The following is a 21,714-nucleotide window of genomic DNA, read 5'->3' as shown; positions in this document are numbered from 1 at the left end:
GAAATGGGAAATAAAGCAAAGGGAGCATAACAAACAAAAGAGGAAAAGCAAAGTACAGTTTCAGAAACAGGGTAAAAAAGGGGAAGAATACAATAAGAAACAGCTCCACCTATAAAGGATAAGGATCGGTTGCTTGAATCCAACTTGCATAGGTTGAGTTCATACCAAATTTTACATTTTACGCTTTGATATTGGTAATTCACTTGATTTGTGCAAGAATCATTTACTGATGCAGTAAAATTTTGTTATTTTCGAGGGAAGTGCTGGACAATTAGTTAGGCTTGCACTTAAATATCGCATCGTGATGTCTATTCAAATTGTACAAAGCGCTTTGCAATAATTCGTACTGCCCATCATGTGATATGTGCATTCGCCAAATCATGTGATCTTTTAAAATGTGATTGGCTTGAGTTTACAAACTAAAGTTCAGCGATCTTCTATTCATGGTCATGTTACACAGCAAACTTTGAGCAGACATGGTGGGGGCTTTGGCAGAAGAATCATATCAATGCAAATCACTGTAAGGGCAGAAAGAGAATCACACGTTCTAACAGTATTAACATGCAGCTCTTTTTTCTCAGCTCGCTTGAATCGAAATGACATTATTTTACAGATGAAAGTGTACTTTAACTGTGCAAGGAGACGTGAAAAAGGCTTAAGCTTTTTAAAGCATGGGGTGTCCACCAAGATCAGTGCTCTAAGTTCATCCTCAACTTGCTTCTTTCCACAAGAAAAAAAAAGGCAAAAAAACAAGACAGGAAGTATTTCGGCAGATCCTGCATAGACATTCTCTAACTGGGAGAGACTCGAGGCCCTTTTGTATATCAGGTAAAAAAAGGAGATGGTTCCCTTGTGATCGTTGCCATGAGGACATCTGTCCATAACATATTATTAAATTAGTCTTTTGGGGCAGGGTATGCAAGAGGACATGCTTAAGTTCAAGAAACTCCACCATTAAAAAATCGCCATGATCAGAGGCAAAGTTTGTGGTGTTAGGCACATTTTGCAGTAAAGTAGATTCTAACCTAGGCAGGCCTAAATTGGTGATGGGAGAGAGTGGATTGCCATATTTGGAAAAAGAATTGAGTCACTCTTTTTCAATATTATTCCCCTTGATAACGTTACTTAATGCCTCCCTAGATTCTGTGGCTTCTTTTCCTTGTGTCCAGTCATCAGATATCACATGCCCATATAAAAATGGATACTTTCTCCTATCCTATTTCTATCCTAGATGAATTGAACCTACCATAAAAGATAAATATCAGGTTGATGAAACATCTTAAATATCCAATTAGATGGCCAAAACATGGAATTATTTGCAATCAATAGAGCGAACAAAATTGAACTGATGTCATGCACGTGATGTATGCACATCGGTCTGTACTAAACCAACCTAAGAAAAAAAAAAAAGAGAGACAAATCTGCCAGTGAAACTACAAGGTGGTTGTACAAAATAGTTTCATCTCTCATCAAGCCAATAAGTCTAGGTAGGTCTTTCTCGGTAAGTGCTATATTGTTTCTTGTGCAACCAGCTCATTTGCTTTCCCTTGAGTTAATTCTCAACTCAATTTGAGGACATGCGACTCGGCGGAAAACCAATAACGGGGATTGCCCCTATGGATTGCACCACCCATTATAAAGAGTGAAACCCGGTTGTTCGGTCAAGTTGGACTTGCGACGTACCGCGATGATCGGGGGTGCTGACCGGGCGCTTGATCCTTCCGGGTCACAAGTGTGCATTGTATTGAAAGCTTGAATTGAATCCATTTCGTGGCTGACATCAATGACAAGACCGTGCAAATGGACAAGGGGTCAGGATCGGTAGATACTAGAGTTGTGTAAAAGAACCGGGACTCGTCCGAATCGCTTGGAATTGGACCGAAACCGCCCAGAACCGATGGTTCTTAAGGAAATCGGTCCGGTTCCCGATTCCAATTTATAGAAACCAGTGGGTACCAGTCCAATTCCTGGTTCCATGGACGAATCCGCCCACCGGCCCATTCGGATCGGACCGCTTATATTATAATAATATATTAATTTTTAATATTAAAAAAATTAAAATTAGCAAATAAAAAATTTAGTGCTCCAATCATCATCTTATTTCAATTTACTTACTCTCCTACTCCATCTCGTCTCTCTTAGTTTAAAATCTCCCCGAGCTCCATTTTTCTCTCCAATTCACCTCCGGATCTACTCATTTCTCTTTGAGTCCTAGTTTGAACTTGGCGAAATAGTGAGTTCATTTTCTTTTCCTCCCTCGAACTTGAACTCTCTCTTCACGTCGTCGCTATCCTCATCGCCACCTCCGCATTCATGTCACTATCGTCCTCTTCATTATTGGGCTCGTCCCGCTTCTACCTCCCCTCTTCCTCCTCCCCCTCCTCAAGCCTCCCCCTCGTCCTCATTTTCGGGGACAATGGCGAACTCCAAGTCTAAGAATGGCTCATCGTCCCCATTGTCCTCCTCATTGTCAGTCTCGAGGGAGGAGTGGGAGACGATGGAGGCAGTGGCGAAGATGGTGGTGGTGGTTGGGATGGAAGGAGCGCGAGGATTGTGACCACTGCCGCCACGGCGCTAGTACTTGAGGAGAATAAAGCTATCATGATCGAGAGAGCCAAAATAAGTAGATGTGTGGGGGGGGGGGTGAAAAGGGGAAGGCGCAGAGGTTGGACCGGTTCTATGGATCCACCTAGGAATCGAATCGAATCGGTGGTGCGGTTCCCGAGTGGATCTAGCAACTAGCGGGTGATTCCCGATTCTAATTTTTCGAACTGATTCTTTGCAGGCAGTTCCGGTTCTATGTCGGGAACTGCTCACCTCGACCATGCACACCCTTAGTAGATACGTCCTACTCTGGACCGATCCAATTCTGCAAAATGGGTTTTTCAGGCCCAACAGAGCAAAACCAGAACCGGCCTGATGGGCCTCCTGAACGAGTCGTCGACGAAAGGCTTCGGGCCTGAGCGTGATGAGCTGATCGATGGGTCCGTTTAAGGGCGATTCGAAAGGCCTCCCTGTCACGATCATCGCTCCGGTCGGAGCGTAAACAAGGAAGATCCGTCGTCGAATCGTGCGCAACCTTGGAGTTTTCCGAAATTTTCAAAGTAATTTTGGGCAAAAGAAGTCTTTTTCTTTGGCTAATCATCCATGTGGGGACGCGACTCGACGATTAGCCAAGGAGTCACCGGTCGATGTCAATCGAATAATTGAACCCAATTATTAGGTAAGTGATCCGACATGGGTTTGGCACCAAAAGCCAAGTGCAGAAGGCACGCTTGCGAGCGAAGAAGGCGACGCTCAACTACCATTCATGGCGACAAAGGCCGCCATTCTTTTGTCTCCACGCGCCTTTCTTTCCGGTCTCGTGCACTCCAGACATTCCGGTGCGAGACGCCAAGACCATCGTTTTTGTCTTCTCTTCCGACCGCCCTGCGTCTCACCGTTCTCCTGTGGGTCTCTTTCGGTTTCGCTTCTCCAGTTCAGTGACCAGCTGTACTACAAAGTCCAGTGGCGAGATCCTGACGGCTTCGGGTTCGCTCTGGTTCGAGAGAAGTCGATTCGACTTTGAGGTTTCTTCTTGTCTATCTATTCCATGAATGTGTTGCATCGCTCGCTCTCCTTTTGTGGTCTGTGCTCGAGTGGGGTGATGGTATAATTGGGAAAGTTCGCATTTTCGCTATGGTCATTAGCGAAACGCTCCTGAGTTTTAGGAATGTGGTCGAGCCGCTACGTTTTTGTGAGGGGGTCATTCTCGGTTTGGATTGCAGAGTCCAGAGTCCAGGAATTCCTTATTTAGTAGCAGAAGATTGAAAAAAAAGAAGAAGAACAAGGTTTTTTTGAGTAATTGGTTAGCAGGTCCTAAGTGGACGGCTGCTTCTGGAATTTTAAAGAGCGAAACGTAGAGTTTGAGTCCGATTTATGGCAGTCGATTGTTGATTTAAGTGAATCGGATCGATGTAAATGCATGAAGGATGCTTCAATATGATTCACATAAAGCTCTCCGACCATCTTTACTGTGTATCACAGGCTACGTTATGTTGCCTTTACTTTTTTAATTGGTTACAATCCCGGGATGAGATTTTCACAGGCATTCTGCGAGTCTTGTTCTGCTCGTCTGAGTCGTTTTGCGATGGGTTTTCTTAACGATCGTTGATGATCAGTGACTGAGCTTGAATGAATGTCTAATTTGCCGTGGCCAAATATATTAATAAATGGAAGAGGAAAGGATAAAGAAGTGATTATACAACTATCAGAGGATTTATCATTTTAACTAGGATTGAAACATCATCTTGATCCTGGTGGAGAATGGTGGTTGCTGTCATACTCTAGGCTGTTCATATATGCATATCTGTCTGTGGCTTCTAGGGCATATTAACATTATCTCTATCTAAGCTGGAAGATTACTCAATGGCCACTCCTCTCGTTTCCAGCGATGTTGGGGCCTATTGCGGTGGCAGTGGTGGTAGGTGTTCTCGGATGGGTATACCAGGCATTGAAGCCCCCACCTCCAAAGATATGTGGCTCGAGAAATGGTCCTCCAGTCACGTCCCCCAGGGTCAAACTCAGTGATGGGAGGTATTTAGCTTACAGGGAGATCGGCGCTCCAAAGGAAGAGGCTAAGTACAAAGTTATTGTAATCCATGGGTTCAACAGCTCCAAGGATCTCAATTTACCAATTCCACAAGTAGGGAACATCTCTGCTTTTCTTTACTGATGTAGATCGTAGACCAATAATTGTTGCCTATTTCTTGCGGGCATTGCATCCAATTACTGCATTTTCTTGTGTGTTTATTTCCTGAAACGTACTTTATGGGAGAAAATTCATTGTTAATTAAAAAAAAAATATTTAGCTATACTGGCAGAGTTAAAGGTGGCAAATTCAGCATCAGAATGTCATTGCACTATCACATAACAGCTTTGGGTACGGGGATGTTGAACTGAGGTTGTTTTGGGTGAAGAAAAGTAAAAACTGTTTGTGGCATTTTGCACTGAACAAAAATATGATTTGTCTTTGCATCATGGATTTTCAGCTTGCCCTCTGCAGTAATGCCTTTTGACTTCCCAATCTGATGCGTGTAGTCCTTTACTAATGGTGATTGATTGCTGGCATTTGTGCATCTTTATCAAATGTGGTAGAAGTCTTGAGGATTATGGTACAATCATCATCATGTTTTCTTTTACAGGAACTTATAGAGGAGCTAAAAATATACTTTCTCTTCTACGACAGAGCAGGTTATGGGGATAGTGATCCAAATCCATCTCGCACTGTGAAAAATGAGGCATCAGATATTGAAGAATTAGCTGACCGGTTACAGATTGGGTCCAGATTTTATGTGATTGGGGTCTCAATGGGTGCCTACCCGGCTTGGGGTTGCCTCAGATATATACCCCACCGGCATTGATCTAGCCATTAGCTTTTCAAGTTTGATTGCCCGATTAAGTCGCTGTTTGAACTTCTCATGTTTATCGACCTGTCCTCACATGTAGGTTATCGGGAATTTCCCTTGTTGTCCCTTTTGTGCACTACTGGTGGCATTCATTTCCTTCCAGGCTATTAAGGGAGGCCTTTGGAAAATTGCAAGTAACCGATCAATGGACATTTCGAGTCGCTCATCATGCCCCTTGGTTACTTTACTGGTGGATGACCCAAAAATGGTTTACCTCGCTAAGCATCATGGCTGGCAACATGAAGATTTTCAGCCCAGGAGATATGGAAATTATCAAGAGCTGTGGGGACAAAATTAACCTTTGTCAGGTGAGTTGTATTCTCTTATGCATTTATAAGAGCAGTTCGCTTTTTGTTATGTTGATGCAAACAGAAGTATTTCCTTGCTGAGAGATGTTTCACTTTAAAAGCTAGTGCTGCAAATGCGAAGCTAAATGCAAAGCTATTTCATGCTCAGATGCACTAAAGGCTGGAGATCTTCGTTGGCAGAACATAATGATGAAAAACCATTTTTTCGGAACATGTTGATACAGATGCTACTATCCTCTGTCGCAACAGAGATGACTTCTCTCATTGAGATATTTCTTATTCAGATCTGTAAACTTGTGTCGACCATCTCATGGTTTTACTTGATTTTGTTTGATGGATAGTGTTTGAAAATAAATTGATCAGCCATTTCTTATCTGCGACTTAGTAAGGAAAGTACAATCATTTTTGGGTCGTCAAAGTTAGGGCATGAAAAATTTAGAAACACTTTGTGTAACTGCAATGTTTTGGAATTCAGGAAAAGATACAGCACCAAGGTGTTCATGAATCTCTACACCGGGATTTAATAGCAGGTTATGCAAGCTGGGAATTTGATCCCCTGGAACTGGAAAACCCTTTTCCCGACAATCAGGGCTCAGTCCACCTTTGGCAAGGGATGGAAGACCGCATAATTCCATGTGAGATTAACCAGTACATTGCACAGAAACTTCCATGGATTCGTTACCACGAGGTGCCCAACGGCGGACACTTGTGCATCTTCGAGAGCGATCTTTGTGTTGCTGTGATAAGGGCACTTTTACTGGGATAAGCTTTGCTTGTGCGGGGGAACCTACCCACCTCGCCTTGAACAATTTCCATGTAACAGGTGAGGCTCCTGGAGATCATTGGCTTGTGTATGGACTGGTGCACCCTGCATACGTGAGAGAATTAGCTTCTCTAATCATTTTCCGGCAACAAGTGTGTCAGTGTCGCCTTGGACTTTAAGATGATTGAGATCTCTAGTTGCTTGCTATGCATATGCTTGATGATTGGTCTCTTCCTAATTTGATGCTTTCTTACTTGCTTTTCTTCCTTATCTCTAGCACTAGTTCTCTATGCTTGCTGTTTCAGACGCAGCAATCCACTGTACAGAATCAGTCTGATATGCATTTGTTGAACATGTTAAAAAATGTCCCTTTTTCTTTGAACTCGAGATCGGTCTCGGTATATCTTGAAAAATTAGAACTTCCAAATGGAAAAACTGGTTTATCGAAAATCTAGCTAACAAACTAAGATACCCGCTCCATGTTTTTTGTTTATTTTTGGTGTACTTCATGGGAAACAGTTCGACATAGTACTCTAATTTGGTCACTGTGACACCTCCCTGTTGAGGTCAGCTAATCAATTGACAATGAGTGCACTAGGGTCTCAGCCTCATTTCCATAGTGCCGCCACCGCGGCCAATGAAACCTGAGAGGATCCGCCGTCGCTCAAGGTCTCCACCATGCCTTCTCTTGCGGCCAAGACCCGCTCTCTGACCACTTTTCCTTCTCCCGAGCCCTCCATCAGCTCGGTGACCTGCTTGGCTAACTCGTCCGCACTCACGGACCTGTCCTCGTCCGACATGCTCAGTGGGAGCGCCAGGGCGGCATCCTCCACGAGAAACGCCCTGTTCACCTTCTGCTCCGCGTAGAGAGGCCAGGCCACCATGGGCACGCCGGCGTGCACTGCTTCGATGATTGAGTTCCAGCCGCAGTGAGTGACGAACCCGCCCACCGAGCCGTGGCTCAGCACCTGAATCTGTGGTGCCCACGACTTCACCACCATCCCCCTCTCTCTTGTCCTCTCCAGAAATCCCTCCGGCATGAACTTCTCTATGCTCGTGTCGTCGCCATCGTTTGACCCCGATGTTGATTTTGCGGACGCATCCTGCGGCGGAGGCCGCACCACCCACAAGAATCTCACCCCGCTTCTCTCCAAACCTAATAAACAGGAGAATTGAATTTGAATAAAGCAGCGGCACGTGAAGTAATTTTTGCACGAAACGAAAGCTTACCTGAGGCCATCTCCTTCAGCTGCGCAGCGGAGAACCTTCCCTGGCTGCCAAAACACAAGAACACGACGCTTCGGCTCGGTTGCGAGTCGAGCCAACTCAAGCACTCGTGCCTTCTTTCTCTTGTGTCGCCACCGCCCTCGTCACCGTCAACCTTTGACTCAACCAAAGGCCCAACGGCAAAAATAGGCGGAGTCGGCCGGTCTGGCACGCACAATCCTTCTTTGATGACTCTGATGATCCGACTCTCAAGCGACTCGCACGTGTTAACAATGATGCCGGACGACGAGATCATGTTCCTGCAAGCATCCAACAAGTAGCCGTACATTCTCCAGCTTCGGTCATGCATACCCCACGGCATGTCCGAGGCCTTGATTGGAGGCAACCCAGGAATGTTCAGGGTCTCGTCTCCAAGGTCCTTGAAGCTCTTGGTGGTGCTCCCGTGGAGCGTTGGAAGGTGGAGGAAGACGGCGAGGGCAACGGCACCCGAGGTGAAGTAGTAGTAGGTCGGGACGCCAAGGGCTGCCGCCACAGGGAAGGCGGCATCTGAGAAGCCGTCGATGATGAGGGCTCGGAGGTCTGCGGCGGAGGCGATGGCGGCGAGGGCGAGGCGGAGGTTGGAGGTGTTGTGGCGGGCCAAATCGAAGGGCGTTTGATCAAGCTCAGCTGCTGCGGGGGCGGCGGTGGATGAAAGGTGGAGGACAGTGATGGAAGAGGAGTTGGTGACCGGGGCGGCGGTGGAAGCGGAGGAGAGGATGATGATGATGGAGAAGCGAGGGTGGTGTTTGCCAAGGAGCCGTCCAAGCTCGAGCATGGAGACTATGTGACCTCTCAATGGCGACGGGTAGAGGACTATGGTCTCCTTCATATTTTCCTATGTTGTGTCTGGGAACTGTGCTTCTGAACGTCGAAAAATAGTTTATATAGGCAAACAATACCGCCCGCGGTGTTCAATTGTTTCATACTTCGCGGGTTCTTTTTTAATTTCATTCATAAATTATCATAAAAAGTTCAGAAAAAATTAATTTCGGATGGCAACAAGCCCTAGGTAACGAGGAAGTATTTTGCAATGTAAGGACATCCAAATAAATAGATATAGATTTACAACGTAGTATTTAGAGAAATTAATGTACGTATGACTTGTTTGTGCTTATCCATCAACAAGGCAAGCTGCCAGACTGCATTTCTTATATTGACATACCAAGCTTTACTTTTTCCGATTGTCTTTTGTTTTTTTTTTTTCCTAGGAGAAGAGCATACCTTTAAGTACTTTACAACTTGAAAGTCTCGAGATTCGGATTGAATAAGGATAAAATTTTTTAAGGACTTGCTCAAGTTTAAATGTGCGTATGAATACTAAATAATGTTCCGTGCTTTTTATATTTTCTAAGAATCTACTCCAACCGCTTGTGCGGTGCAGTGCAAATTGGGAAGTTCCTACCCAAATAAAGGACAAAAAAAGAAAAGAAAAAAGAATTATCATTACTTGCATGTTTGAACCATGCGAAACAAGCCAAAAAGGACCTGTCCTTACCAAGCATTAAAGTGAGTGACCCATGATGGGCCACCTAATTCGGTGACCGTCTACTAATTAAGAACCAGACGCAACAGATTTTTCTTTCTGGGCATTTGATCATCGATCGCTTGTTTTAACTAGGGATAATTGGTTCAGAGAGAATAGGTTACAGAACCGAAACTATCCTATGAGAACCGATCTGTAGTTTGTGAAACATGGAATCTATCATTTTTTTCAAAAGCCAACTAGAATCTTACCTTATTTGCACGATCCGATTCCAAGATCTACTTGAGAATTGTTTTTTTTTTTTTTTTTTTTTTTTCACTTTGTTTGTATAAAAATCCAAGAGAAATAGCAGTTATGATAAAATGATATAAACAAGAAAACGGCTTTAAAGCAACAGGGAAGTTAAGCTCATTTTAAAAAGATAAAATCATCTTCCTCCAACTTTATAAAATAGGTTTTAGTCGGTGGTTGATAGGTGGATGGATTCAACACCAACAATCTAAAACCTCCCCGTACAGTACCAATTCCAAAAATTGGAATCAAGAATTGGACCTATTTCCATAAGCAATTGATTCATATCCTCACTAAAATCGGACAGGCTATCTCATGTCGTGTCGTATACGAAATTACAAGGGTGCACTAAGCAATGCTTCCCATTCCTAACGTCATCCCCAGCACATGATTGCCGACAAGTATATTCTTTTAGGGGGAATGGAACTCCGCGTTGCCACCTCTACCTTTGACGTCATCCCACACAGAAAAAGATGAACATTGAGTAAATGACATGATTAATCTCTAAATTTTGACCAAATATGTAATATAATGCATAATTTTTAATTTGTTCAATATTGTTTATAAACTTTATAACTCAATGTGGAATGTAGTTCAATATCGTTATTCTATTAATATTGGACATTTTTCATATTATTCAGGAATTAAGAATATATACCAAAAGTTTAGGAATCACATTGAACACATAAAAGTTGAAGGATGATATTGCACATTTGGTTAGATTTCAAGGACCACATGGAACAAATTAAAAGTTTAGAGACTACATTGCACATAGGAGAAAGTTCATGGACCATCTGTGTTAGGAGTGAGTAGTCCAAGTCTGTACAAGTTCCACCTGGAATGTAGAATCTGGAACGCGGAACCTACCTTGCATACTTTATAACTTATAACCTACTCTATCACAAGTTCCAAGGTTAACTTTAGTTCCATGTGTATCATTAATTAAATGATTGCAATAACCACCATTCACTACTACAATTCATTGACCATAACTTATATTTGGACATAAAAAAATCCAACATTAACAAAGTAAAAGTCTAAGTCATAAAATGGAAATTTATGCTAGTGGCTTTAGATTATATATTCATCATCCAACGTTATGGAATACTGTAAGATTGCGTGAAGAAATAGATTGAGAAAAACACAAGAACTTATTTTAGGTTTTAAGTTCTAGGTTTCACTAACTTAGAACTTTGAACTTACCCATCCAAATAAGTTTCCAAATTTTTGAAATCTAAAACCTATCTTGCATACATTAGAGTTTAGAGCCTGAAACGAGACGGATTTTCACCAGAGTTTCAGGGTCTATCCTATAATCATGTTTGCCCCTAATTTGTGTAACCGTACCATAATGAGACTTCGCAAAGCCACCTTTATCCAAGAAAATATCAGGTAGGCTTATCTTGTAGGACACTCTATTTAGCTAGCCACTTGTCCAAGGTGGGGTTCACTGGTCAGTCTCTAGTCTTTTGTGCACCTTGCATGTGAGGTTAAGGGCATGTCTCCCGTCCCATATCGCTTAGGGGGGGGGGAGTCATGGGGCTAGTTTATAAAGGCTTGGGTCTTTTTAATATGTATAATGCGTTTTAAAATCGTGAGGGCTTAGTGTCCAAAGTGGACAATATTATACAGTGGGGCCCAAATCGTTACAAATGGTATCAGAGTCGATTCCCGACCGCGTGTGGGGGCCACATCGAGGGCCCTGTGCCTTAAGGGGGGGAGAATGTGACGATGTGAGGCTAAGGGCATGTCTCCCGTCCCACGTCCCACATCGCTTAGAGGGGGCGGACAATATTATACAGTGGGCCCAATTCGTTACATTGCATTTATGTTCTTCCTCCTCCTTTATTCCATTCAACCACCACCAACGTAACCACTGGGGGTTCGCCCCAGTGATCACCCTTCCAACATGGAAGGGGGAGGTGAGGGGTTCAAATCCCCACCTTCTCGGGGGATAGGGAGTAGGGACGCGTAAGTTTGAGAGTGGGTTGCGACTCCCACGCCCCCGCAAGAGGTAGGGCACAAGTCCGCAGTGAGTGTAGAGTAGGAATAGAGTAGGACTAACCAAAAAAAAAAAAAAAAAAAAACCACCACCAACGTCAATAATCATTATATAGTGGGGCCCGTGTCGTTATATTGCATTTCTCTTCTTCCTCCTCCTTTATTCCATTCAACCACCACCAACGTCAATAACCATGCCCACGAAGCCCCCACCACCAATCACCATGACCTCACTCTGGCCTTACTTAACTATGAGTTGGATTTTGTTTTGTTTTGTTTTGTTTTTTTTTTTCTTATGGAGTTAAAAGAGGGGTCATCTTGAGTTTCTTCCTAATAGGACTTTGCTTGTTCTGGTTTTGAATTGGTGAGAAAAATTCGATATTTTTGGGGTTTCAGATGTTCGTGGAATTAAAAGGGAGATTTTGATTTCTTTGTTGGATGGTGATTCCCTCTTCAGCAACACCTCCAGCAAAACGTAGAGTTGCGTTTCCATCACACCCTCGACCATCGCCCTAATCATTGACACCAAGCTAGATTGCCAACCCGAAGTCCGAGAGCTTCAGGTCATTGCACCAGTTGATCGGAATGTTGTTAGGCTCCACGTTACAGTGGACGACCACGGATACAGTGGCAGCGCTCTCGTTTGATGGCATGGCAAGTCTTGGGCTCTGAGAGGGGGCAGTGAGTGATGAGATCGCAGAGGTGCGGCGCTTGCAAAGCTTGAGGACGATAGAAAGGCAGTCTGGGAAATCGAAGGCATCGGTGGTGTGTGGTGGGGAGACAATGCAGACGAAGAAGTCGTGCGGTCTGTTGTGGGTGTCTTGGCCACGTTTAGTGCAAGGTGTGGAAGAGGGAGACAAAAGAGACTAGCCAGTGAGCCCAACCTAGATACATGGCCAAAGCTAAATGGAGTGTCCTAGTGCCCAAGCAGTAAGATAGACCTAGCTAGTATTTTTTCACACCATTGTGGTTGTCGACGTCATTGGAGTCGGTAAATTTGGTATGTAATTAACGAAAAGCAAATAAAATTGATAATAATTGATGGAGAATTGATAAATTTAGTAAGCAACTCAGATATAAGTTGATAACCCAAATTAAAAAGTAACTTGATTGGAGAAAATATGATAAATTATTCTAATTAAGGTTAATAATCTCTAAAAAGGGTCAATAGACTTAAAGAATCGCTGGAAACACATAAAAATGGGTTAGTATTCTGAAAAATCCTAAATTTATGGACTTATGATAAATTTACCAAAAATTAATTTTTTGAACACTAAATATCCCAAATTAATAGATCTATGATAAATTTACCCCAAATTAACTTTTTGACCATCAAAAACCTCAAATTTGTATATTTATGACAAATTTACCCTTTGTTAGCTTTCGTTAAATTAAATGTTAAATTTGCTGACTTAGATGACACATGGTGATGTAGTGTAGTGATGTGGCAAGTCTACGTGGAAATTCATATGGTAAATATCATAAAAAAAATCTCAAATCGGTATATCTCGTGACAAATTTAACAATATTTTTGTGATAATTTAACAGTATTCTCATAATAAATTTAATGATATGCTCATGACAAATTTGGGATTTTTCGTGACATTAACCCTATGTTTTTTTTTTATACTTACCTTACCAAAAAAAAAAAAAAACCCTACGGATTTTCACGTGGACTTGCCACGTCAACATGGGTCATCCAATTAGCAAATTTAAGGGTAAAATTTGATGAAAGTTAATAAAAGGTAAATTTATTACAAGTGTATCAATTTGGGATTTTTTATGGTCAAAAAATAGATTTTGGGTAAGTTTGTCACATGTGTATTAGTTTGGGATTTTTTTATAGTAAAATATATATATATATATATATATATATTTTAATGTCGATAAGAAGCGCGATTGAGAGTTACTAGGAAAACATTTAGAGATAATGTAATCAAAACAAAAAAATGGTGAGTGGCACTGATTTAGATTGGTTGATAATTTCATATAAAATTACTAAATTAAAAATTATAAAAAATTGATAATCTCATAAATATATTAATAGTCTACCAATAGGCTTTTTACACTCATCAATACTTCTTGAAATTTACCGGCACCCCCCAAAAAAAAGAAAAGAATTCGCAATCTCCCGCCACGAAACAAAAGAAAGTTCTGTAACAATTAAATAATAATAGCAAGCTCACCATCTTCTCCCAACTTAACGTAAATACAAAAAGGAAATAAATCAAATTACATCTTTTTTCTCCAGCTTACTAGTGATACCAAATAAATACTCTAAAACCCAAAAAGAATACCACGAGCAAAAGCCGCTCTCGCCATAAGATTGTAATTGCCAGTTCTTTAGTGCTATTGTCTCATCTTTTCCTCATTGAAATTGTCTAAAAAATTTGGCAAGATTGCACCGCATAGTTCTTCATTTGTTAAAAGCAACAAACCATGAAAAAAAAAAGTTATGTGAAATTTAAGAGGTGAGCGAGCTGTGTTTGTAAGGCGGGCCGAGAGAGATGAGCGATTTCACTAGTTGAGCGGCATTGGTGAGATGAGTAGCGAGGTGAGTGAAGAGGGGTTTTTTTTAAATTATTTTTTTGATTGAATCAAGGATGGGTCTTTACTTCCTAATTTACCTAGTAGAACCACATAAGAAGAATAGAAAGAGTATATATATATATAGGATTGATCCAGGTTGGATCAGTTCTAAAATATCAAAACTGCGAATCAATGCGTACAGTATATGATCCATGGGTCCCAGGATTAAGAAATGCCCTAATTCCCCTCAAAACCGGATCAAGATTAGCCGAATCAGGCTGATCCAAGTCCATGGGTAATCCTCCACGGATGCTCACCCTTATGACATAGTACTCTAATTTGGTCGTTGTGACACCTCCCTATTGAGGTCAGCTAATCGATTGACAGCGAGTGCGCTAGGGTCTCAGCCTCGTTTCCATAGCGCCGCCACCGCGGCCAATGAAACCTGAGAGGATCCGCCGTCGCTCAAGGCCTCCACCACGCCGTCTCTTGTGGCCAAGACCCGCTCTCTGACCACTTTTCCTTCTCCCGCGCCCACCATCAGCTCGGTGACCCGCTTGGCTAACTCGTCCGCACTCACGAACCCGTCCTCGTTCGACATGCTCAGTGGGAACGCCAGAGCGGCGTCCTCCACGAGAAACGCCCTGTTCACCTTCTGCTCCGCATAGAGAGGCCAGGCCACCATGGGCACGCCGGCGTGCACTGCTTCGATGATCGAGTTCCAGCCGCAATGAGTGACGAACCCACCCACCGAGCCGTGGCTCAGCACCTGTGTCTGCGGTGCCCACGACTTCACCACCATCCCCCTCTCTCTTGTCCTCTCCAGAAATCCCTCCGGCATGAACTTCTCTATGCTCGTGTCGTCGCCATCGTTTGACCCCGGTGTTGATTTTGCGGACGCATCCTGCGGCGGAGGCCGCACCACCCACAAGAATCTCACCCCGCTTCTCTCCAAACCTAATAAACAGGAGAATTGAATTTGAATAAAGCAGCGGCACGTGAAGTAATTTTTGCACGAAACGAAAGCTTACCTGAGGCCATCTCCTTCAGCTGCGCAGCGGAGAACCTTCCCTGGCTGCCAAAACACAAGAACACGACGCTTCGGCTCGGTTGCGAGTCGAGCCAACTCAAGCACTCGTGCCTTCTTTCTCTTGTGTCGCCACCGCCCTCGTCACCGTCAACCTTTGACTCAACCAAAGGCCCAACGGAAAAAATAGGCGGAGTCGGCTTGTCTGGCACGCACAATCCTTCTTTGATGACTCTGATGATCCGACTCTCAAGCGACTCGCACGTGTTAACAATGATGCCAGACGACGAGATCATGTTCCTGCAAGCATCCAAGAAGTAGCCGTACATTCTCCAGCTTCGGTCATGCATGCCCCCCGGCATGTCCGAGGCCTTGATTGGAGGCAACCCAGGAATGTTCACGGTCTCGTCTCCAAGGTCCTTGAAGCTCTTGGTGGTGCTCCCGTGGAGGGTTGGAAAGTGGAGGAAGACGGCGAGGGCAGCAGCACCCGAGGTGAAGTAGTAGTAGGTTGGGATGCCAAGGGCGGCCGCCACAGGGAAGGCGGCATCTGAGAAGACATCGATGATAAGGGCTCGGAGGTCCGCGGCAGCAGCGATGGCAGCAAGGGTGAGGCGGAGGTTGGAGGTGTCGCGGTGGGCCAAATCGAAGGGCGTTTGATTGCCCTCGGCTGGGGCGGCGGCGGATGGTGGAAGGTGGAGCACAGTGATGGAAGAGGAGTTGGCGACCGGGGTGGGGGCGGCGGCAGAAGCGGAGGAGAGGATGACGATGACGGAGAAGCGAGGGTGGCGTTTGAGAATGAGCCGTCCAAGCTCGAGCATGGAGACGATGTGACCCCTCAACGGCGACGGATAGAGGATTATGGTCTCCCCCATGTTTTCCTTTGTCGTATCTTACAACCTCTATTTGGGTAATGCCTGCATATGGACGTCGAAACATTTGTTTATATAGGCAAACAGTATGGCGGGCGGGGTTCAATTACTTCATCCTTCACGGCTTCTTTTTTAATTTCATTTTTTCATAAATTATCAAAAGTTCCAAAGAAATTAAATTCTTATGGTAACAATCCTTAGGTAACGAGGAAGTATGTTGCGATCTTAAATTGCTAGGTTTATATCCTAGCATCACCCACCCTTTTTTCTACAAAATATAAGAGAAACTAAGGTATGTTTGGATATTAAATGATATTTTATGCTGTTTATATTTTCTATGAATTCATTTAAATTACATTTACTTATGATGCTATTTTAGTCACGTATATGCAAACAAAAAATAATAATAATCTAAACGAAAAAGTGCTAAGTAAATGAGTTATAAATAAGATGAAGAACAAATCAAAAGAGTTAAAAAAAAAAAATACAAAATATAATAATATGCTCATTAATGTGGTGTAGAGCTCGAATATCACTCCATTTACTTTTGTTTTTCATATTATGATCAGTTTTTGTTCTCCGTGACAATTAAAAAGTTGACTTTCATGGACAAAAGTCGAATAATAAGTATGGGTCGTTACAATAAATTATCTACTTCAACTGCTTTTGTACTACTCGAATATTCATTGGATTCCTATTCACGGGAGTAGAAAGCATTGCTTAGCGCACCCTTATAATTTCCTATGCAACACCACGCGAAATTCAAAGAACTAATTTAGTGAGATTCACCTATTTTAAAAAAGCCGCTTGTAGTTCAGCGCGTTTGGCAGCCTTGGCATATTTGATTGGTCGTACTGGCCGCGGTACAATATAATGATCAAGAATAAGAACGACACCTTGCTGCTCTGACCATGTAGTAAGTATCTTCTCCGCGTCAAGAACGTCATTGCTGACGTCATCGGAACGTGATTGCCAAGGAAGTCCCACCCCACAAGAATATTATTTTAGGGAAGGTGGAAGTCCGCTTTGCCTCCTCTACCGTTGAGTTCATCCCGCCCTCCAAGGATATTATTTCAGGGAAGATGGAATCATGGAAGTCCGCGCTGCCGCCTCTACCGTTGAGTTCATCCCGCCACCTCAATTAATCCTTAAATAATTTTAGTTTAATGTGTAATGTATTTCCTAAAGTTCTAATTTATTTAATATTATCTTTAGCTTAATATGTATTGTAGTAATTGAAATTTTAATTTATTGTTCTTTTATTAATTCAATTTCACGGATGATATAGGATATTTTCATATAATTTGGAAACTAGATTAAATATGTACCAAAAGTTCATGAATCATATTGAACATAAAAAAAAAAAATTGAGAGATGATATTATATATTGAGCTAAAGTTCATGTAATAAATTCATGAACCATTTGTGTAATGATCTCATAATAATTTAAAGAAGACCTTGCAAAGTCATAGCTATTCGAGAAAATATCAAATAAGCTTGTCTTGCCATATAGGTAGTAAAATACTTAATTTAGCACTTGCCACATGTCTAAATGGAGCTCACTGATTAGTCTCTCGTTCCTTTTGCACTTTGCATTTCTTTTATTCATCCCATCACGTTGCCCAGGAAACCCCCACCACCAACCACAACAACCTAGCGCTGGCATTGCTCAAGTGTGAATTGGATTTTTTTTTTCTTATGGAGTTAAAAGACGTTTCTTCCTATTAGGATTTTGCTTGTTCTGGTTGAGGACAATGCCGTAAGGCGTGTCAACCCATTTGTGAGTATTTAACTCACCCTTACTCACTCCAAGCGCGAGATGCTATTATACCTGTCTACCTAATAATAGCCAAAATAGAAGTTTTGACGTAATATCTATCTTTACCATTGTGAAGTCCCTTAATTCCCTATCTATCTTTGTCTTCCCAACAGAGAGGGAATAGGAGGACAATGCGGGATCTCTCACCCCAGGGCGGTCCTCCCGCCTGTTTCCTCCGTGATTCTTTTAAGGACCTGCTCAAGTCCAGTTTAGAATTTGAAGGGAGATTTTGATAAGCATGTTTGATTTCTTTATTTGTTGGACGGTGATTCCCTCCCGAGCAGCACTTCTAGCGGAGCGTAGAACTGGATCCCCATCTCGCCCTCCACCATCATCCTTGCCCTCGTCAATAAGTGCTGGTTGGGTCCACCTCTTGTGGGCCTAGCTAACATAAAACAAAACAAAAGAAAAACAAAAGAGAAAAAGGAAGAAAAGTCAAAAGGAAAGAAAACAACAAAAAGAAAAGTAAGTGGTTGCCTCGGGCAAGACCAGAGGAGAGAGAGGAAGAGAGTGTCCCCACTCGAGAGAGTTACCCAAGAGTGTGGAGAAGAAGAAAAGAAAAAGAGGCAGAACTTTGGAGCTTCCATTCGAAAGTCAAATATTGACGGAATTGGCTTAAATTAGAATATGTCGTATTAACGGAATTGGCTCAAATTAGAATATGTTGTTCATGAGATTGAGAACTACAAGTTAATGATTTTCGTTCATCAAGATTCACCTCTGAATTCTCCAATTACGGTTATGGTTGCCCCATTTATGTTTATCCACTTTTGTTGTGAGGAAATGAACCTATAATATTTATGAGGAGCCTAGTGTGTGACTGGAGAAATATATTTTATGTATCCTACTATTTTTAGTGATTAGTGAAAGTTTTTGGACGATCTGTAATTTTTCTGACATTGGGTTTTCACGTTAAAACCTTGGTATTGTTGTTGACTTTGTCTACTTATCATTTATGCATTATATTTGCTTATTTCGAGGTTATATATGGCTGGTTATTGATGGAGCTAAGTTGATTTTGCTCGGTTTAGTTTCAGGGAGAGAAATTGATCTTGGATTGGGTTTAGTTTGTGATGAATTGTTGCCTAAGTTTTCCCCAACACTAAGCAATCGTCGACCCGAAGTCGGTGAGCTACGGGTTGTTCCATCAGTCGATCAAGATGTTTTCGGGCTTCACATCACAATGGACGATGATAATGCACCCGTTTGACGACATGGCAAGCCTTAGGCTCTGAGAGAGTGTGTTTGGTGATGAGCCGAAGGGGGTGTAGCAATTGCAGAGCTCGAGAACGAGAGAGAGGTGGTCTAGGAAGTCGAAGGCATCAACAATGTGCGGTGGGGTAAGCTTGTCTCCCTTTATACCGGCTCTTTATGACACGCACACTAGATGGCTTAACTGAGAGACCCTCTTCACACGCATATATAAGGGCTAGTGCTTGTCGAGCTATCTAAGATGACTAAGATAAGTAACTATGACTAGAATGCATACGAAGAAGTTATGGGGTCTGTTGTGGGTGGTGCTAGGGGTGAGCGATTCCTGGTTCTTTATAGGTTCTATCTGGAACATGGAACCTACTATCGGGTATAAGTTCCTCATTTTTTGGAACCTGAAATCTACCTGTCAGAACCAAGAACCTGGAGTTTGTCCCGTCACAGGTTTTGGGGTCGATTCCAGGTTTTAATGGATTTTTTTTTTGTCTCATTTTTTTGGTTTCATTTTCAAGGTAAACTATGTAACAATTGCTCATTCCCGCCATTGGGTAAGATCTTAAGGAAAATCTGTATGTTATAAACTAGCATTGTGATATTCCAAACCACTCTTAAGTTTACAAGCAAACTTAGTTTTGCTATATCATATTAAAAAAAAAAAAAACCAACAGCATACCTAAAAAAATTCGGATGTTGAGCTCACATCCATCTCCTTCTCCGGCGAATCCAGTCGCAAGCATTTGGGGACTTCAAAGTTGCATTCCCCGCTTCTATTTGGCGATGCTAGGTCCTCCATTCGCACAACATTGAGCATGAATCCATTAGGAACCCTTTCTGCCGGTAAAAGATCAGCAGTGTTCCATCAGGTATGTCATTGGATTCTTCTACTTCATGGTACAAAGGTTAGAGTAGGGAAAAAGAACACAACATACCTAAAAAAATTCCAAATCCCACTGCGGATGATTTCCAAGCTAGCAACGATTGCAATCAAGGCCATTCTATGTAGGAAAGGCGCTTCTCTGAAGCCTAAAATGTTTTGCATCCGTGCAAGTCTCAGTGTGACATTCAGTACTTGCAGTTGCACATAAGTCAAGCAGGGTTAATCCATGAGAATGCCTGCCAGCAAAACAAGAAAGTCGAGAAGCTTCTAGCATTCAGCCTTCAACTTCTCTAAGTAGAAATTACGAAAGTTGCAAAGCACAATGTGAATGTGAGCATTTGCTTACCATGGCTACAAAGTAAATACTTCTATTTGGAATTGTGAGTTTATCTCTTAGCCGGGAGTTCTTGGCGTTGCGCCTCAGGAGGCCCCAATCAATGACAAGATCCCAGTACGTGCTGGCGACCGTTGCAATCCCCGAGTTGGCCGCTGCAACCCCCCTTCTCAAATCATGACTTGTTCTCATGACAACTACAACGATGGTGGAAAAGTACCTCAGGCCATTGCGCCCTTGCATTATGTCTCCCTCATTGTACAAGCGCTGGAGGCACAAAAAACATTAGAATGTCATGAAAATGTTGAGAACCAACATGACAGAACAAATGTATATGATATTACATAGCAAATAGGAAAATTCTTAAAGGAAATGAGACAAGACGTTAAAAGCAGTTCTTTGAAGAGGCTTCGTCAATGGAGAATTTCATGAGATCTAATATGCCTTCATGCAAGTTTACCTGAAGGAAACGCATCCCATATGGAATAACTGTAATGATGAAGTAAAATGCTTCGTAGAGTTTGCTTGCATCGCACTTGTTTGATCTAGTTTTGAAATCTCCCCAACCATAGTGACATATAAAATTCTAAATTTCTGAAGGCCTGAACCTGAATAATATTTACCATCGGTATAAGTTACATGCAAAGAAACCTTGGTTTGAAGATTACCACAAGAAACGACAATGTAATGAGTTGATTCAGTTTTGTTTGTTCAGATGACTTTACACCCAGGATCTAACAGATCACGGTCACTTATTCTTTGATATGACGAGAAAGGATTTTGCTGAAGTAGGCAATGACCAATTTTCAGAATACTGCTATAGATCCTCATTAATATGTCAAGCAGATCAGACCAATGAAAAACATGTCAAAAATAAACCATGCTCTTATTCTTTGATATGATGTTAAATGATTTAGAAAATCTGGTCATAGGCTTGAGACTAACACAAGCTGAAATCACTTGGGAATATAGTAATAGCTAGTATTATAGAATTTTGTCATGAGAAGTATGAATACTACAAGAGCAAACCTAGCTGGTGAGTTGATCTGCCAACAAAAAATCAAGTAGCGTTATCGGCAACATTGACATAGTGAAATGAAATCACCCCATACTTCATGAAGGTTATGTATGTGGGCTTGATTTGTCTTAAGTTAGTGTGCTCACCTTGTAAAATAGAGCACATATACAATGAAAAGCACACTGACTCAGGAAGAAGCGGCTCGAACGGTAAATGATGTTGAAAGGGCAGAATGTTATCCAAATCACAACCTGTCGAGTGGAGTCCTTAGTCTCGTTAACTACCAAATAAAGCCTTCTCCTATTAACAAACTTATCCACCTTCAAATGCATAAGTATCGACACTGGATGATTGGAGCAATTTCATTCAATCTTACCACGACCAAAATGAGTGGAACTAATTCTGTTAGTGCCTTATAGCTTTCCATTCTTGGGTCCATGTCCTTATCAAGATTAGATAGAACTCTAGCC

The 21,714-nt window shown here is 42.3% G+C and overlaps 3 protein-coding genes and 1 long non-coding RNA gene across 4 annotated transcripts; 1 reads left to right on the top strand and 3 right to left on the bottom strand.

Annotated features, from left to right (window-relative positions):
• Window positions 1-3,261: 3,261 nt before the first annotated feature.
• On the top strand, window positions 3,262-6,784 carry LOC104433986. The gene is made up of 5 exons (XM_010046918.3): window positions 3,262-3,569; window positions 4,431-4,684; window positions 5,184-5,395; window positions 5,488-5,755; window positions 6,231-6,784. The coding sequence occupies exons 2-5, from the start codon at window positions 4,433-4,435 to the stop codon at window positions 6,519-6,521; spliced, it is 1,023 nt and encodes a 340-aa protein (XP_010045220.2). The 5' UTR covers window positions 3,262-3,569; window positions 4,431-4,432; the 3' UTR covers window positions 6,522-6,784.
• Window positions 6,785-6,931: 147 nt separating this feature from the next.
• LOC120285902 (anthocyanidin 5,3-O-glucosyltransferase-like) lies at window positions 6,932-8,655 on the bottom strand. Its single transcript, XM_010046919.3, has 2 exons — window positions 7,749-8,655; window positions 6,932-7,674 (listed from the first exon to the last, which is right to left on the bottom strand). The coding sequence occupies exons 1-2, from the start codon at window positions 8,611-8,613 to the stop codon at window positions 7,127-7,129; spliced, it is 1,413 nt and encodes a 470-aa protein (XP_010045221.2). The 5' UTR covers window positions 8,614-8,655; the 3' UTR covers window positions 6,932-7,126.
• Window positions 8,656-14,226: 5,571 nt separating this feature from the next.
• On the bottom strand, window positions 14,227-16,039 carry LOC104433989 (anthocyanidin 5,3-O-glucosyltransferase). The gene is made up of 2 exons (XM_010046920.3): window positions 15,120-16,039; window positions 14,227-15,045 (listed from the first exon to the last, which is right to left on the bottom strand). The coding sequence occupies exons 1-2, from the start codon at window positions 15,985-15,987 to the stop codon at window positions 14,492-14,494; spliced, it is 1,422 nt and encodes a 473-aa protein (XP_010045222.2). The 5' UTR covers window positions 15,988-16,039; the 3' UTR covers window positions 14,227-14,491.
• A 3,566-nt stretch (window positions 16,040-19,605) lies between these two features.
• LOC104435725 lies at window positions 19,606-20,485 on the bottom strand. Its single transcript, XR_005551897.1, has 3 exons — window positions 20,239-20,485; window positions 19,945-20,128; window positions 19,606-19,846 (listed from the first exon to the last, which is right to left on the bottom strand). It is a non-coding gene; the product is annotated as an uncharacterized LOC104435725 (long non-coding RNA).
• Between the last annotated feature and the right edge of the window lie 1,229 nt (window positions 20,486-21,714).

This window comes from Eucalyptus grandis, chromosome 6 (genome assembly GCF_016545825.1).
Source record: "Eucalyptus grandis isolate ANBG69807.140 chromosome 6, ASM1654582v1, whole genome shotgun sequence".
Lineage (NCBI taxonomy): Eukaryota > Viridiplantae > Streptophyta > Magnoliopsida > Myrtales > Myrtaceae > Eucalyptus > Eucalyptus grandis.
This window is presented reverse-complemented; position numbering and strand designations above follow the sequence as displayed.

What these genes read in the sequence shown, in the direction of transcription:
- LOC104433986 (XM_010046918.3), top strand. Translation starts at nt 4,433, where the DNA reads ATGTTGGGGCCTATTGCGGTGGCAGTGGTGGTAGGTGTTCTCGGATGG. An exon ending in CTCAGATATATACCCCACCG is followed by an intron (nt 5,396 to 5,487) that starts GCATTGATCTAG and finishes CCTCACATGTAG; the next exon opens with GTTATCGGGAATTTCCCTTG. An exon ending in ACAAAATTAACCTTTGTCAG is followed by an intron (nt 5,756 to 6,230) that starts GTGAGTTGTATT and finishes TTTGGAATTCAG; the next exon opens with GAAAAGATACAGCACCAAGG.
- LOC120285902 (XM_010046919.3), bottom strand. Translation starts at nt 8,613, where the DNA reads ATGAAGGAGACCATAGTCCTCTACCCGTCGCCATTGAGAGGTCACATA. An exon ending in GCTGAAGGAGATGGCCTCAG is followed by an intron (nt 7,675 to 7,748) that starts GTAAGCTTTCGT and finishes CCTGTTTATTAG; the next exon opens with GTTTGGAGAGAAGCGGGGTG.
- LOC104433989 (XM_010046920.3), bottom strand. Translation starts at nt 15,987, where the DNA reads ATGGGGGAGACCATAATCCTCTATCCGTCGCCGTTGAGGGGTCACATC. An exon ending in GCTGAAGGAGATGGCCTCAG is followed by an intron (nt 15,046 to 15,119) that starts GTAAGCTTTCGT and finishes CCTGTTTATTAG; the next exon opens with GTTTGGAGAGAAGCGGGGTG.